Source organism: Canis lupus, chromosome 9 (genome assembly GCF_011100685.1).
Source record: "Canis lupus familiaris isolate Mischka breed German Shepherd chromosome 9, alternate assembly UU_Cfam_GSD_1.0, whole genome shotgun sequence".
NCBI lineage: Eukaryota > Metazoa > Chordata > Mammalia > Carnivora > Canidae > Canis > Canis lupus.
The window spans coordinates 52774995-52792319 of NC_049230.1; the positions used below are offsets into that span (position 1 = coordinate 52774995).

Below are 17325 nucleotides of genomic sequence, written 5' to 3' on the forward strand. Positions count from 1 at the left end.
CCAAAAGTAAGAGTTGAAACGATAGAAAATAGGGGAGTATCTCTGCTGTCAAGGAGAGAAAAAGATTTTTAGACAGGACACAAAAGAAATAACTATAAAACCCCCAAATTTATAAATTAAAATTCATCAAAATAAAACACCTTGGGTAATCAAAACAGTGCTAAAAAAAATGAACAGACAAGGGGTGCCTGGGTGGCTCAGTTGGCTAACTATCTGACTCTTGCTTGGTTTCACCTCAGGTCGTGATCTCATGGGTCCTGGGACTAAGGCCTGTGTTGAGCTCAGTCTACTTGGGATTTTCTCTCATTCCCCCTCTGACCCTCCCCCCACTTGAATGCTCATGTGTGCGTGCTCTCTCTCTCTCTCTCTCAAATAAATAAATCTTAAAAAAAAAAAAAAGATCAGACAAGGTAGGCAAGAAATGGGAAAAAATATTTGTAAGACATTAAGTTGCAGGGGACTTGTATCTGTGACTTGTATCCTGCCACTCAAAAGAAAAAAGAAAAAAAAAAAAAAAGAAAATACACCAGAAGCCAAATAACACATGAAAATTTGTTCATCATCATTAGTCATCAGCAAAATGCAAATTAAAAGCATAAGACACCACTACACACCCACTAGAATGGCTAAAATTAAAAAGACTAATCACGTGGAAGTTTGTGAGGGCGCAGAGAAACCTGGTCCTCAAACCCTACTGCACAGCAAGGAATGTAACCTGCACGGCCACCAGGGAGAAAGGTGTAGGTGGGGCCTAAAAGGCCCAATCGAGCACCTTCCCTTTGACCTAATAATTCCACTCCTGGGTATCTGCTGAACACAAATGAAAACATCATTCCTAACGGAACCTCGATCAGAGGAGGAGAGGCCCTGGGTAAGGCCGGGGGAGGAAGGCTGGCTGGCAGGGGGAAGGTTCCACACCTTGATGAGAGGTGTGCCACACATGTGCATCTCTCTGTCAGAACTGCGCAATGAAGATGAGCATCTTTCAGAGTAACTGAAATTTACTTGGAAGCAAAGACACAAAAAGAATCTTCAGAGAAAACAATTGGGCTGATACTCGTTGAAGCTAGGGGATGTGAAGCTGAGGGCTCACTACCCCATTTACGCTTTTGTTTAACTTTTCCATTCTAAAAAGTCTTTTGAGAAAGTGAACAAAATCTCCCCACATCTAAGAGCAAGACCGAAGACCAACAGAAGACAGGCCTCAGTGAGGAAGCAACGGCTGGCAACGAGCCACGGATGGTGCCACTCCAGCTTGCTGAGGGCCACACAGCCACCTTGCTGCCCGGCAGGCAGAGGCAACCCTGGCCCTGTAAGCCCCCGACCCACCTGCCCAGCCGTCATCAGCGTCAGCGTCCAGGTCATCCAGGCCCTTCAGGTTTTCCGCATTGATGATGGTGGGCCGCGGCGCCCGTCCCACCAGCTGCCTCAGCGGGCGGATGGGGCGAGTTGTTCCCAGCCTGTTTTCTTTTCTGCCGAGGGCAAAAAGAGTAAAGATCTGGCCTCACGTCAAGTATACAGATGCAAGCGAAACCCAATACTTTTCCCCAATATAAGTCCAAAACTGCAAAGGTTCATGGTTGCATTTAAGACTTAAATCCTCTCCTTTGAAAAGAAACCTACAAGGAACAAACACAGCCCAGAGAGCAGTTCTGGCTCATTTCGTAGTTTCATATCCTCAGCACTAGCACCTAGGGCAATGGCCACAAACTCATGCCAGGACTTACAATCATAACCCAACCTCATTCAGCTCCAGATCCCAGCCACCCCACCCACCCAGGAGCTTGGAGGTGGTTTCAGGTCCACTGTGGTCTCGAAGACAGAGCACCTTCATATGTCAGCCCATTATCTTGCACAATGCCCCCAAGCGGGGTGGAGAGAGCCACTCTCTACAAATGTGACTATAATACAGTAGCCTTACCCATCTTGGTCATTCATCTGGAATTGTCTAAAGGGAACACGGGGTTCAAGACGGAGCTGGGGAAGGGGAAAAGATCCTCGTTCCACTGTACCCTGGTTCTCTGATGACTGCGGTGAACACATCTGAAACATAACATCAATGAATAGGATTTTCTGATAATGGTTTAAATTCTAAGTTCCACCTGCATTAGAATTTGTTTTGGAAAATGGAAACTGGGAAGAAGAGACAGGCAAGTCTTGGAACTGCCCGGTTCATCCTACCCCCGTCTCCCCCATCTCTTTCCTGCTGTCAGGAAGTACACCTAGGGACTTGTGGCGTCTTAGGCAATGCCTGCCTCTCCTTTCTCTAAAGAACCAAGGCCGAAATAATATCCATATCACCAGGGAAAGCAGCCGAAGACCCTTAAGATTTGAAAAGGGGCAGAGAAAAACACTGAAGTAATGGAAACTTTCAAGGTAGGGCTTATCAGGGCAAAGACACTGGGAGGAAAACTGAGGTGGACATTCAACCACTTAGAGGAGGTTCTGCTGGACACGAGCAATCCAACTTCATGGGAAAAAAAAATGCATACTCTGAAAACTTACAAAAGCAGGAAGCATGTCATGGTATGTAGGTGGGTGGTATACATTTCCCATGAACTGTGAAGCCCCTTTTCGGACAGGCTGAGCCGGGCGGAGAGAGGGGTCCTTAGAATCGCTGGTACATGCCGAGGAGGGGGCTCCGTCTCCCGCACTCGAGTTCCTGCTGCCCAGCTCAGTTGGGGAGGCGCTCAGAGACGTGGCAGAAATTATGTTTCGCCCACCGCCCTCCCTCCAGCTTGTCACATCTGGAAATTGAAAGGGGGCAAAAGGGGAGAGGAAAGAGGAAGGGGGAGGAGGGATTGTGTGAGGTTCTGAAGGTCGAGGGACCCCCTCGTTCACCAAAAACAAAAACAAAAAACCCAAAAGTGAAGAGTCAAGTGGTCGAATCTGCCAGGGAAGGTGGAGGGCAGACACCTGGCCAATGAGTAGAAACTTGCTGTGGGAAGTCTGGTTGTAAGAGAAATACAAAGCAAGGTCCACTCACAGAGAAGGCAAGTGTAAACAAGACATGGTCTTTGCTGGTCAACAGAAACCACATATACCCACAGATCTAACACACAAAGAAATCAGGGCAGCCCCAATAAAAACAGCCTTGGGTCATTTCTCCCACAAACACTGACCCATCAGGATCAGCACTAGGCCCAGCATTGGGCTTTACATTAAAACTGAGGTAAGTCCTGGGGCACCCGGCTGGCTCAGTCAGTAGAGCATGCAACTCTAGATCTCAGGGTCGTGAGTTGGACCCCCACGTGTCACGTAGAGATGACTTAAAAATAAAATCTCGAAAACTGGTGTTAAGTCCTGACATGTTTCAACTCAGTTTCACAGTAACACCTCTGCTCAAAGATTCCACAGTTCATAAGATAAAGCAGAGCCCCTCTCCCTCCAATGGGGGCATGAAAGGGTCCTTGGCCCCACCCCCCCCAGGCCTTCACCCCCACTTGTTCTGCTCGGGCTCAGGGGGCTCTCCTGCAGCTCACAGTCTGAACCCGCCAACCTATCTATCCTATTAAGATGATGTTCCCCCCACTGTCAAACTTAACAAGTACTGGGGGAATTAGGGGCAAAGGAGAAATCACATGAGCCCGCTCTTTTTCAGCCAATGTATGGTTAGGAATTGAAGCATGAAGTCCTTGAGTACTTGAGACTAAGAGAAAGAGATAAAGCACAGAAGCCACAAAACCAGAGTTGGCTCCCAGCAATTCAACTGCCTTGAATACAATCTTGGGCAAGTCCTGTGATTACCTTTCTGGCCACACCTGCTTCTTCTTCTTCTCAAATAAGGAGATGGAACTGATCCCAAAAGCAGCTTCTAGTTCTAAACTTCTGTGGTTCTACAAAGCAGCCCAGCTTGATCCCGGAAAACTACAATTCTTGGCTTGAGGAATTTGGTTACATTATTTGGAGCAGATGAAATAACCCAGACACAGGCCACTGAAAAGGTAGTATGCTCCATTAGAGTCACCTATTGATCATTTCACTTACAGGGTGCCAGTTCTGACACTGGGATGCCTTGCAGATTAATTAAGACAAACAGACAAAAGTCCCTCATGTTTCAGTATCTATTCAAGCCCTCCCTTCCCCCATCCATAAACAAACAAACAAACAAACAAACAAACAAGAGCCATTTCACAATCCCTAGTCAGAACAGATGGAAAATCTCTTCCCCAGACAAAATCTTAATCTCTAACCACTCAAGGCCATTAAAAAAAAAAAAATTACCTACAAGTATTGCTATATGACCCTGCCAACTCCTTGGCCAGACCCGAGATGAGGGGACTGTGGAGACCAATCCTAGGCTGGCTACAAAACAATCCCCAGAGGAGGATGTTAAAAAACAGATATTCTAGGGCACCTGGGTGGTTCAGTGGTTGAGCACATCTGCCTTCGGCTCAGGTTGTGATCCTGAGGTTCTGGGATCGAGTCCCATAACAAGCTCCCCACAGGGAACCTGCTTCTCCCTCTGCCTATGTCTCTGCCTGTGCCTCTCATGAATAAATAAATAAAATCTTAAAAAAAAATAGAGATTCTAATTTGGCTGGGGATGGAGGAGGGTTGGAAATCAGACTTTTTCAAACTCCCCAAAGGATCCAGACAGGATTCAGCAAGGTTTGGGAGCTCCTGGCTTAGAAAACCAGCTCCAGAATCAGGGATGAAGCAAATGGGCCCTTGGTCCTTCTGTCTGATGACAGCACAGGGGGAGACAGACAGGCTTGGCTCAATTCAGAGGAGGAGAAAGGAGGAGCGACCTCCAGACCAGCCTAGGGAACAGATGCCACAGGCAGGGGACAGGCACAGGGTCAGTAAGCATACTTTCCAGGCAGAGAGCCTGGAGCCTGGGAGCACCAGCTCGTTGAGAGCACACATGCCACTAGAAGGCAGAAGGGCAGCCTACTGTTTCCACACGTGCCCAGACAGAGACCACAGTGCACTTACTCTGAGGGCGGAGGCTTGGTCCTGGCCCATACGACAGATCGAAGACGCCCCTTTCCTTGCCAGCCTTGTCCTGCCCTCCAGCTGCTTTCAGCGTCGGAAACTCCTCGGGAGAGAAGGATAACAGTCGGCTTGAGCCCCTTAAACCTGTCGAGAAAAGCAGAGGGCTCGGTGAACGGTGCAGAGGGCCTCTGCTGCCCCATGGGTCGGAAGCCACGCTGCCTGGATCCCACCTGGAGCCTGCTCCTATTAAGTGCGCTCCCCAGGGGACAAGGAAAGCCAGATGCAGATGATCTGCTGGGCTGCTGACAAAGGATAAGGGAGAGCAGATCACAGCTGCCCCAGCCCAGAGCCTTCCCCACTCCTAAAAAAGGGCAGGAAAGTCTTCAGGGAAATCAGCCCAGGGAGGTGAGCTGCTTTCGTGTGGAGGTAATGGCAGCAAATCATCCCCCCCCCTCCAAGGCCTCCACCCCAGATCTACCCTCATGAGCAAGAAACATCTCAGTCCTGTGATCCTGGGATCTGTTCATTCCTTCCCTCTCCCATCCACTCCCCAATGCTATAGGTTCCTTGGAGAAGAAACCTTTCCTTAACTTTGTGGGAGTTCCTCCCAGCGCTTAGCATCAGGAACCTGAAATCATCTTTCAGACAAAATGGTGCCTTTTTAGGGTCCAGGGTGGCATTTAGTGCTTTTATCTGGACCAAATGCCCAGCACCATATAAACTTAACACAACAGTGGCAGTACACAGCACAATGTCCAGCCATGCTATGCCTGTTCCCTAGACAGCAGAGCCCAATTCCCACCCCCACCCCCGACCAGTATCATTCTCGGAATTACTGATTCATGGACCCGTGAACTACGGCAGGGACCTGGCCAGAAACACGCAGCTGGGATTAGTGCAAACTACTCCACTTAGTAAAAAGGTCCAGGGTCAAATAAACCTGCCAGGAGGACAACCTGACAGATAATCTCCAAGTGTCACAAAGAAACTGCCACTGTGTGAGGGGGCCTTCGACTCACAGTTGCTTGAGCATTTTTTAACAAAAACCACTGGCAAGGAGGATATATTAAAGCTATGCTTTAAAAACACAGATTGGAAGCTTAAAAACAAACAGTACTTTTTTATGCCTTAGCAGTCACGAAGGTCTCACTCTACATGGGAATTAAACTTGCCCTCCACAGATAAGAAAGATAAAGGGAAGAACTCAGAATCCCAGACTAAAGCAGTAGCGTTCCTTACGGCTGCAGTGCTCTCTAGAGCACGTTCAGTACCAATCTTTTGGGCCATGTGTTCTCTGCCGTTGAGACTCTGAGGCAGGAACATCAGGGGCTTTCCTAGGGTTCCAGAAGCCATCAGCAAGGGGCCACTGCCACACCAGAGCCCACAAGCCACAAGCCTCTGGTGTCTGTTCACACCAGTCTGGCCCCCTGGGGCTGATCCAACTGAAACAGGCCCAAGGCCACCCAACAGACCACACGGAGGGGTCTATCAACTCAGGAAGAGCCCTTCAGAAGTGCAGAGCCATGAACATGTTTGTGAGCAACACTGTCAAGCACCCATAGCCCCAATGCACCATAGGCCTGTGGCCACAGTACAGGAGGCAGGCTGAGGGCTGCTGCCACCCCAGCCCCCTGCCTGCGCCCTGGACGCCTCTGTCCCTCCTCCTGGGCTCCTGGGTTCTACTGCCTCCCCGATGATGAATGATCAGATGTTCTCAGAGGATTTTGTCATGTTCTGGAATTAGTTTCTAAGTCATGGCTTAGTTTGTTTTGTTTTGCTTTTAGACATTATTTATGGGATGCCTGGGTGGCTCAGCAGTTGGGTGTCTGCCTTCAGCCCAGGGCATGATCCTGGAGATCCAGGATTGAGTCCTGCATCAGGCTCCCTGCATGGAGCCTGCTTCTCCCTCTGCCTGTGTCTCTGCCTCTCTCTCTGTGTGTGTCTCTCATGAATAAATAAATAAAATCTTTATTTGCCTGAACTGAAAGGAGATGCTTAACCATTGAGCCACCCAAGTGCCCCACATCTTAGTTTTGATAGGAAATACAATCACAGGATCAAAAGCAGCTGGAGAAAGGTATGAACAAACCCTCCCCCACTCCCACGCCCGTACCCCCACCTGCCTACTTCCTACACCCTCACAAAACAGGCTGCTTCCAATTCCACTCCTCCCTTCCTCTGAGGCTTCCTTCCAGAGATGCTTTTCTAATGCACATACATGTTTTAGAAGTATATTTTCCCTCATCTGAATTTTTTTCATGAATGGCAGTAACATACTATACATACTACTCTGCCCTTTTTTTCACTTAAGAATATATCATACACCCTAGAGAGTTTGCCAGACCCATGGAAAAGCACTTTTTCTCCTTATAGGCTGGTAGTAATTCATGAAAGCACCAAAATCTGATGGACATTTCAAGTGATTATTTCCAATCTTTTGCTATTACAATGTTGCAATGATGGGGCGCCTGGGTGGCTTAGTCAGTTAAGTGTCTGCCTTCTGCTCAGGTCATGATCCCAAGGTCCTGAGATCAAGCCCTGCATGAGGCTCTCAGCTCCATGGAGAGCCTGCTTCTCCCTCTGCCTCTCAACTCCCTTTCTCTTTTTCATAAATAAATGACATATTAAAAAATAAATGACCATATTAAAAAAATGTTGCTATGAGTATCGGGTATATATGTCATTTCTCACACAGGCAAGTATTCTAGGGCAATTTCCGCACAGTGGAACTACCAGGTCAAAGGGTGCGCTATTAGTATCTGGAGAGGCAGGACCAAGCTGCCCTCCACAGGGGTTGTGCCAATTCACACTAGTATTTTTTTAACTTCTGTAGTTCTTCTTAAATACAAATTAATACATTTGATTTGCTTAAAGTTCTAACCTTACAGAATAAAGGCTTTAGAAAGCAAAGACCACTGTAAAATCAGTCTAATGAATGCTCTTTATAAAGCCTCTTTAAAGAGAGCTAATTATAGGGAACTATAATACTTGTCACCGCCCCACTCATCCCCCCACCCCGTGCTTGTCTTGCCCCCTTTACCTCATCCCACAGACCAGAGAGTCCATAAAGCTCCCTTATACGTATGCAGGCCAAGCTCTCCTGCCCTGAGCTCCTCTGGAACTGGCTGGTGTTTGACAGCACTTTGGCACGCTGACTGATGTCCTCACCGGAGATGGGGACAGAACTTCCAACCATCCAGTGATTCCCATCCAGAAGGGGCACATGCACCGGGCAAGGAGGGGAGAGTTCGGGACAGGCGAGACATTAGCCAGGACTGGGGGCAAAGGGTACAAAAGACAGCCAGTGCTTTTCGCAGAAGAGCGAGCAATCGTGCACTACTCTCACCAGCAGCCCTCTCCTTCCAGCGCAGAGGCATCATCCAGGTTGGTTTGCAGTGTGCTGGAAATATTTGAGCTAACAGTGACAAATTAGGAGGGCTCACGCAGAAGTATCTGTATCTTTGGCTTCTCTCTAAAGCACCCACTGAGCCTGGGCCTGCATTCTCAGAGAGGGCTCTCTGGTCGTTGGGGGTGCGGGGGGTGCAGGGGGCAGAGTCTGGCTGCCCTCTCTGCTCAGGTGAGCTCTGAGCCTGTCTAGGAAGCCCTCTGATAGGCTGTTCAGCGGTCACTGAAAACTGGACACCCTCCCACCCCGCTTCCCTCTGTGGAGCTACCACAGCTGTGGCTCTGCTGGTGACAACTTCCAAGTGCTTCCCAGGTCAGGCACGACATGAACAGTAACAAATACTGTGTAAGCCATGAATGCTCCAGTGGCACCATCCAACACCAAGCAGCTCAATTCCCAGGGCTGGCTTATTTATAAACCCAGGCCTGAAGCTCACACCACACCTCGCAACACCTCCTCCTTGATGGCCCAGGAGAGAGGAAGCAGACTCATGTCAGCCACACCGGTGAGCAGGTATCTGAATTCCACTGATGGGATAGCCGACTCAGAGCAGCAGCCGACTCAGACCAGCTTCCAGCCTCCCCCCACACCCCAGGAGGAATGTCTTTCCTAATAACATTCTCTGAGATCAAAGAGCTGACAGACTTTGTGGGGTCAGCACTCCCACCCCTGGGGCAAAGGTAAAGGCTCCAGGGAACAGAAGCTCACTCAGGTGAGAAATTCCACAAAGCTTTAGGCCCAGGGCTGCCAAGACTCAAGCCCAACAGTCTAGAAAAGGTACTCGTCCCTCCCCACACACCCAGCCCAACACCACCCACCCACACTTACCACCTTCGTGTCCTGCTGGCTTTCCATTCAGCTGTGCCCATGACTTTGGTCCACCTGGCACTGAATTTGTGTTCTGAAAGAAGGAAGGAAATGAGAATAGAGCTGGCCCAACCGGCCTGCTTTCCACCCAGCTTCCCACCTGTGTGATAGCCAGGGCGTTGGGAGCTGCCAAGCCCACGGTAAAGGTGAGGATCAGGGTGGAGGGGACATGGTCAGTTCACGTAGCCAGTCCCACAGCAAAGCCAGGACTCAAAACCCCACGTCCCCTTCACGCTGCACTCCAGAACACTCTGTCAGGTCACCTCTCACACCCACACAGCTACTATGCCTTGCTCAAGAGATAAAGACTAGATCTCAATTCCAGCATGTGTCCAAAAAACCGTGCACCACTAATAGAAGAGCATCAGCATGGGAAACCCGGCATGCCTGATCTTTCACTGGATGGGCCACTACGCTACTTTCCATAATTACTGTCATTCTATAAGACACAACTATTCAAGTGAGGCCTTCCTCCTCCACTAATCTGGACTTGCCTGGCTCACACGCAATCCTCGGAGCTGTGTGGAAAGCTCACTGCAGGCAAGGTGTTATGCTAGGCACACCCCACCTGAGCAAAACCTCCCACTCTCTGGGAAGGTTCTAGTCCTATTCCAAATGAGGCTCAGAAAGGAGAGACTAGTCTCAATTAGGAGAGCAGGACAAGGACTTGTCCCTGCTCAGCCTGTGTCCCAAGCCCCATCGAGTCCCCAGCCACTGAGCCCACCTGCCTTTCTCCAACAACATTCAACTGAAGGTAAAAATACATAAAACTGGTGCAGCATGACGTTTCAGCACTTACTGGGTCAGACCTCACATTAAATTATTACTCTTTCCTGTCCCCACCCCCTCCCACCACCAGCATCACCACACTCAGGGCTTAGATGGCCAGCTCTCTTGCTTTCCGTACAGAGCAGACCAGGTCTAACTATCCATTTATTTATTAGAAGTTGCCCTGAGTGCCTTAGGATGGCCACAGGCCCCTGCACACAGACCACAGAAGGGATGTGCCAGGGATGTAACACGGCTGTAACAGCCGATGTAACACGATGTAACAGCCAGCTAGGGCTGGCTGGTCCCCCAGGAAGCACAGGAGCACCAGGGCCCTGCCGTCCCACAGCCTCCCAACTAGTGTCTACAGCCAGCACCAAGATGCCCCTGCCCTCACCCACCAAACGCATCAAATGAGAAGAGGATGGCTCCAAGGCCAAGAAGCGTTACTAATACTGCCACCCTGCCATAACTCTGACAAGGGCAGATATGCTGTCCTGCCTCTGGGGCAAGGCTCTGGGGACTGGGAACCACTGGGAGTCCCTTCCCACCACCACTATGTGGGAAGAGCTGAGCCCTGGGCAGGGTGACCAGCATGCTGGTCCCAAGACAAGGCTCTGACCCTCAGCAGATTTTCTCAACAATGCCAGGACCACACCAGGTCCTAATCCAGACTCTACAGCACCGGGGTACAGGAACAGACACATTTTCAGCAGCTCCAATGCGGAGTCTGACATACAGCAAGGCCTGTACAACCAAGGCTCCCCTCAATCTCTTAGCTTCAAATTCCAGGAGACAGATTCGAACTCAACTCTGTCCCCAGACTAGGCACCAGGCACTTGTAGATTCAGGCCAATGAATACAGAGCTTCCCATGAATGTGGACTTCTTTTACCTTTTTCTTTAATTTCAGTATTCAGTGTTGGGGGGGGAGGGTGCCCTCTGGCAGAGCCATACACTCTCCCCAGTGGTTGGAGAGGACACCTCAGACCTTCTGTTGCCCAGGGAACAGTACAAAACTAAAATACAGTAGTGCAGGTTGTTTTCCAGTGAGCTGCTAAATGCTAGGTATCTGTCTACACGTCTTGTGGTCTTCTAAAAGATCTGCAGATGTCTCATCTAGATTTCTAGCTCCCAGCTAAGCATATCCTCCTGCTGATCCTTGAAATCCACAGATACCGATGGACTGAATACATTATGAGCCCTTCCTTGGTTAAATCCCAACTTTCTGGGATGCCTAGGTAGCTCAGTGGTTGAGCATCTGCCTTAAGCTCAGGGTGTGATCCTGGGGTCCTGGGATCGAGTCCCCCATCGGGTTCCCCGCAGGGAGCCTGCTTCTCCCTCTGCCTATGTTTCTGTCTCTCTCTCTGTATCTCTCATGAATAAATAAAATCTTAAAAAAAAAAAAAAAATCCTGACTTTCTGTTTAGGAAAGCACTATTGGGGTGTTTATTTATTTATAAGATTTTATTTTTTTTAAGATTTTTTTTTTTTTTTCATGAGAGACACAGGCAGAGGGAGAAGAAGCAGGCCCCATACAGGGAGCCCGACATGGGACTCGATCCCGGGTCTCCAGGATCATTCCTGAAGATGGCGCTAAACCACTGAGCCACCCAGGATGCCCTTATTTTTTTAAGTAATCTCTACACCCAACCTGGGGTTCAAACTCACAACCCTGAGGATCAAGAATTGCATGCTCCATGGACTGAGCCAGCCAGGATCCCCCAGGGAGAATACTTTAAATGCATCAACAAATAAAGGGTCACAGATCAGTATTTCCCAAAGTGTGTTCTTAGACACCAGTCTCTAAAGATGCTGGCAAGAAGTCCGACAGTAAAGGAGCTTGCTTAATTTTGTTTTTCAGCTCACCTGACCCCCAACCTTTCTGTGGTCCCCATGGAGCACAACCACGGGACCCTGATCTAGCCTGTAGTTCACCCAGTGACATCACCTCAAAGTAAGTCACCAGAAAGCAAATTGGGTGTTTGTACTCTGTTCTGGATCTGGGGTCTTTCTCCCAAAGCTGAAGATTCGTGTCACCTCATGGGAACCCTGACAATTTCCTGTGCTCCTGTCCCATGGCCACCCATGAGGCTAACTTCTGGAGGGAGCAGGTCATATAGCACCTACCTCCTGGCTGCTCGGCTGTGTCGGCTTCTGTAAGCTGGAGACAGGCCTCTGCAAACCCGGCTGCGGCAGCGACTCCGGCGGCGGAGAGCCCGTCACACTGGAACTAGACAAGGCAGGGGGCCTCAAGGTCAGGCAGGCGTGGGCACACACAGGCCCCTCCAAGCCTCCAGAGGCTCAGCAGCAGCATGTAAGGTCCCCGGCAGACTAACACTGCGGAGCCCATGAGAAGCTGGGCCCCATCTGAGGCCTACCAGTTGCCATCTGCTGGGCAGGACAGTCCTTGGCCCCTGGCAGAGCTTCTCCTACAAAACCTGGTGGCTTCACTGTACACAAGTGCTGGAGGAGTTGCCAACAGGGAAACTGAGTCAGCCCAGGGAAGGGGCTTGAGCCCCATATTCCTGACCAACAGCTCCCAGCAGTGCGAGGCGGGCGGGGGCCTGATGGCTTTGAGATGTGATTTTTCTTCCAGCTTATAAAAGAAATATATGTCCAGAGTAAAAATAAATTTATAAATATATATAACACAGAACTTGTCACGATCTCATCCTCCAGAGAGAAACACCAAGCAGATTTTTCTATATAGTATTTTTTTAACATGAGTGGGATGACACCACACATACAATTCGTAACTTGCTTTTTACTTAACATATCTAATGTGCTTTCTGGATAACACACGTATCTACCTCTTTGTTTTAGTGACACAGTACAACTGGATGGGCCACAGTTCCCAATTTTTTTCCCCAGTACTGGCAAAACTGTGATGAACACTTTTTAATACATATCTTTGCACACTTTTTGTGCATTCAGTAGTCTAAGTTCTTAGAAGTGGAACTGCTACGTCAAAACATATTTTTAAGTTTAAAAGCTATGGCTGGGCAGCCCTGGTGGCACAGTGGTTTAGCGCCGCCTGCAGCCCAGGGTGTGATCCTGGAGACCCTGGATTGAGTCCCACGTCAGGCTCTCTGTGTGATGCCTGCTTCTCCCTCTGCCTGTGTCTCTGCCTCTCTCTCTCTCTCTCTCTCTCTCTCTCTCTCCCTGAATAAATAAAATCTTAAAAAAAAAAAAAAGGCTCAAAAAAAATAAAAATAAAAATAAAAGCTATGGCCCAGGGATCCCTAAAAAAAATAAAATAGGGATCCCTGGGTGGCGCAGCGGTTTGGCGCCTGCCTTTGGCCCAGGGCGCGATCCTGGAGACCCGGGATCGAATCCCACATCAGGCTCCCGGTGCATGGAGCCTGCTTCTCCCTCTGCCTATGTCTCTGCCTCTCTCTCTCTCTCTGTGACTATCATAAATAAATAAAAATTTAAAAAATAAATAAATAAATAAAAATAAAAATAAAAATAAAATAAAAAGCTATGGCCCAGCACCCTCCAAAGATGTGGCAGTCAACAGACACTCCACAAGCAACAAGGGGCTGTGAGGAAGATATCTGCTCACCCAGAGCCTTCTGGTCACTTGTTCTACACGATGAAACCCAAGGAGTGCAGGAGTCCACTCAGCCAGTCTCCCCCAATGCCAGGGGCTCACCAGTAACCCAAACACCACACACACACACATACATGCTTCCAAGTTTACACGACCCAAGGAACTCACATTATTACAAAATGAAGGCCAGTGATCTCCACTCACTTCACCTTCTACCTACAACAGAAGAATCTAGGTAGTATCGCTTCTGTGTTCTCCAAACCTAAGCAAGGAGTCCCACACTTGCGGCCTTCACCCTGTTACCTCCCTGATACCCCAAGAGAGGACACGGCCCAGGGCAACAGAAGACCAGTGCAGAGGACAGCCCCTTGTCCAGTGTTCTGTCTTTACCTTGTCCTTGGCTGACGTGCATCAGCATGACTGGCCTCATTCAGGTCTTCTGATCCTTTCTGTGCCAATGACTCCAAGACCCCACAGAGGGAGGGAGTGACACCTTGTCCTCTCTCTCTCTGGAACTTCTTGTGGCAGAGGCATTTCAACACTTAGGCTGATATGTACCCTGATATCCAACTCACTATAGACTCTGTAGTGTCTACCATCTGAACAGAATGACAACAGTAGCTGACACCTGCCACACACATCCTCTACACCGGGTACCTGACCTGTGTTACCTTGTCTATTTCCTGAAACCAACCAGGTACTATTCCTACTTCACAGAAGGACCCTGGAGCTCACAAATCAAATAATTTCCCCAGGTTCCATAAAGCTAGTAGTAAGTGGCCTGGCTGATCCTAAAAGGCCTTACCATCAACCTATATGACCCCTAAACAAACCATTATAAAATTTCTAAAAACAGCTTTCAGACTCTATTTTGGTTATTACTACTTTATGTTCATTTGACTGAATTATTTGCTCACTCTGTACATCTTATCTGAAGTAATTGCAGGGAGGTTTTACAAAAGCTGCCACGGCTGCGGGTGCCTGGGTGGCTCGGTCAGTTGAGCGTCTGACTCTTGGTTTCAGCTCAGTTCAGGATCTCAGGATCCTGAGATTGAGCCCCATGCCTGACTCCGCACTGACCACAGAGGTTGCTTCGGATTCTCTCGCTCTCTCTCTCTCTCTCTGCCCCTCCCCCCTCCCAGTCCCAGTTCCATTCTCACATGCACACACTCTTGCTCTAAAAAAAGCTACTGTGGCCATTTCCAGTAAGAGAAAGGGACACTGGTTGCAAGACGGCACTCTAGGTCACTTTTACTCTCTGGATCCTGAGCATCGGCAGCCAAAGCACAAGAAGAGATTGAGGGCAAGAAGATGTAGGAGACCCCAGACCATTTTGTTCTCAGTCCCCAACAGGCAAACCCTAGGAGCAGTGTCCTACCGGCCAGCCCTACTCGTGAGGTCCTGTGCCTCTCTGATCCCCTCAGTACAAATCTCAAATCCCCTCTCCTAGCCACCCTCATGGCTGGCTGGTGCCCAGTGGGGAAGACTCACAGTGGAAGGAGCTGAACACAGGCTCAGGTGGGAGGTTACATGCCTGAGGCAGAGTTAGAACCGGCCCCACCACGCAACAGCAGCCACAACAGTTGTTCTGTTGCTCTAATGATGATTTTTGTGCCAGACCCTGGGCCTCCTAAGGCTCCCATAAATGCTGTGCTGGCAGTGGTGTGAGCCTACTGGGAGGCTGCATACCAACCCTGAATAATGAGGATTCTGGATTGTTTTTCTTAACTGGGTCCGTTTGGAGCAACTAACTAGAGTAGTCTATGTGGAAAGCTGCTGGCCCCGAAACTGGGAAGACAGCCTCCTCCCCCAGCCAGAGTCCAGCATTCAGGGACTACCACCAGAACAAAGTGCTCGAGCACCTCCCCTCCCCACAGTGGCCCTTACTGGCTCACGAACTGACACTGAGGCATTGCATAAGCTCCTCTGGGGTGATGAGGCCCTTCCTAATAAGGCACAGGGGACAATGGTCCCTGGGGACAAGGCAGCCCATAGAAACCGTGCTGCATCAGCTCCAAAAGCCAGGAAAAATGAAAGCAGGGAGAGAGAAACAAGTAAGCAGCAAGAGTCAGGGCAAAAGAAGCTTCCTCTGGGTTCTCCCAGGTTCTCCAGCTCTGCCATTGCCTTCTACAGAAGGAAAGGCAGCACTCTATGAGGCTCCAGCTCCCCACCCACGCCGGCCCCCTCTGCTCTCACCTCTTTGGGTCTTGCTGATCCTGCTTGTTTGCCCATCCCGTCCCGTCCTTGGGAACTATAACGATGTTGGGGTCGTTTCCTCTGTTCTCAGACTTCAAGCTTGGCAGGTTTGCAGGCGGTGGCATGCGCCGGGCTGTGGCAACCTTCCCGAGACTCTGTAAGCCATGTCTAGGAATAACTACAGGAAGATAGGGGTGGGGATAGACAAGTTTCAAAAGCAAAGAGGCCGGTCAGTCAACTGCTCTTTCAAGCTTTAAGCAATAATGACAAAGACAACAAGACAGACACAAAGGGCAGCCTGCATGCAAACAGACCAAACAGTCTGGGAGCTGCTTCAGCCATTTTACAAGCCCTTTGCCCCAGCCTCAGAGCCATGGGAGTGGCTGAGATCTGCGCAGGGGCTTTCCTTTTACTAGCAGACAGGTGCAGGCGCAGGGAGTCTATGCCATGGGCAGGGAGCCAGGCCCAAAAACCTCCACCCCACATGGTAGCCACATCTCTGCAAGCTGAGGCTGCTTGGGCAGGATGGAAAGGGTAGCCTTCGTCTGGCCCCAGGCCAGGCATGAGCAGAAACCTCCACATTCTCCAAATGCTCCCAGGATGTGTGGACAGTACAAAGTTTTCCCACCAAGTTCCAGAATGTCAGAACCAGGAAGCCTAAAACAGGGTAACTAATGCAAATGAAGTTCCAGTCTACCCATGGTGGGGAAAAGGATCCCAGCTTCCAGGAGATAAGACAGAGGAGGACACAATCCCAGGGAGGCAGAGTCAGGATATCAAGCTCTGAAATCAGACACCAAACAGGAGCAGGGGAGCGATTCTGCATCCCCAGAACTGCCAGGTGACCACTGCACACCCTGAAGGTGGTCTGACCAGGTGGGGACTCTGGGTCTTCACTGTTCCTGACCTGGGGTTTCTCATGTACAGAAAAGCATAGAGAACTGGCCTCCACACCCGTTCTTACCTGAGGATCTGACCGCGTCTACTGATTTTCCTTTATACTTATCAAACAGGCTGAGAGTCGAATACTTGCTTTTCCCATCCTTGCCCTTGGTTATTTGCCCCAAACGATCGGACATTGCGATGAAATGTCATCTAGTAAGGAAATTTTTCTCGGCACCGCTCCTGATCTGCCTTTAAAATGCAAAAAAAAAAAAAAGAGAGAGAGAGAGAGAGCACACATTAATCCACCAGAATCCTTGAGCCACTGGACTGAATTCTTCAAGGATCAGAGATCTCCTTGAAGGCCCAAAGGAAGCCCTGGATTCTGTCCCTAGAAAAATGCCCTTACCACACACAGGCAGCTTTACTCACATTTAAAGAGCATTTTGTTGTAGGTACCTTCCCCACCTCCAACAATAAGAAGTCCTATTCTGTCTGAACTGAGCAGAGTTGACTGCTCACCAGCAACACCGAAATGTAAACTTTTCCACCCTGAGTCCTGTTGCCAAGTCAAGGACAGCTCTTCAAGATGGAAAAATTGCTCATCCTTGTAGCACATCCACAGAACATCAAAAATAAGGCAGAGTAGAGGAGATACACAACCTGCTTATGGAAGGGTGTTCATTTTAAGGATGAGCTAAACCAAATCAAAG

General features: G+C 49.4%; 1 protein-coding gene across 9 annotated transcripts in view; it reads right to left on the minus strand.

The window, feature by feature from the left end:
- Window positions 1-17325, minus strand: part of PRRC2B (proline rich coiled-coil 2B) — an 87559-nt gene that overhangs the window by 42451 nt on the left and 27783 nt on the right. For 8 of the 9 annotated variants that reach the window (XM_038548996.1, XM_038548993.1, XM_038548991.1 and 5 more), the window contains exons 2-9: window positions 16695-16864; window positions 15731-15908; window positions 12109-12211; window positions 9173-9245; window positions 4939-5082; window positions 2506-2747; window positions 1922-2043; window positions 1330-1472 (exon numbers count right to left, since the gene is read on the minus strand). In XM_038548996.1, coding sequence (XP_038404924.1) covers window positions 1330-1472; window positions 1922-2043; window positions 2506-2747; window positions 4939-5082; window positions 9173-9245; window positions 12109-12211; window positions 15731-15908; window positions 16695-16809 — 1120 coding nt within the window. In that variant the 5' untranslated portion in view covers window positions 16810-16864. Of the gene's footprint in view, window positions 1-1329; window positions 1473-1921; window positions 2044-2505; window positions 2748-4938; window positions 5083-9172; window positions 9246-12108; window positions 12212-15730; window positions 15909-16694; window positions 16865-17325 lie in introns of those variants that run through there. The other variant, XM_038548994.1, reaches the window with a different exon arrangement.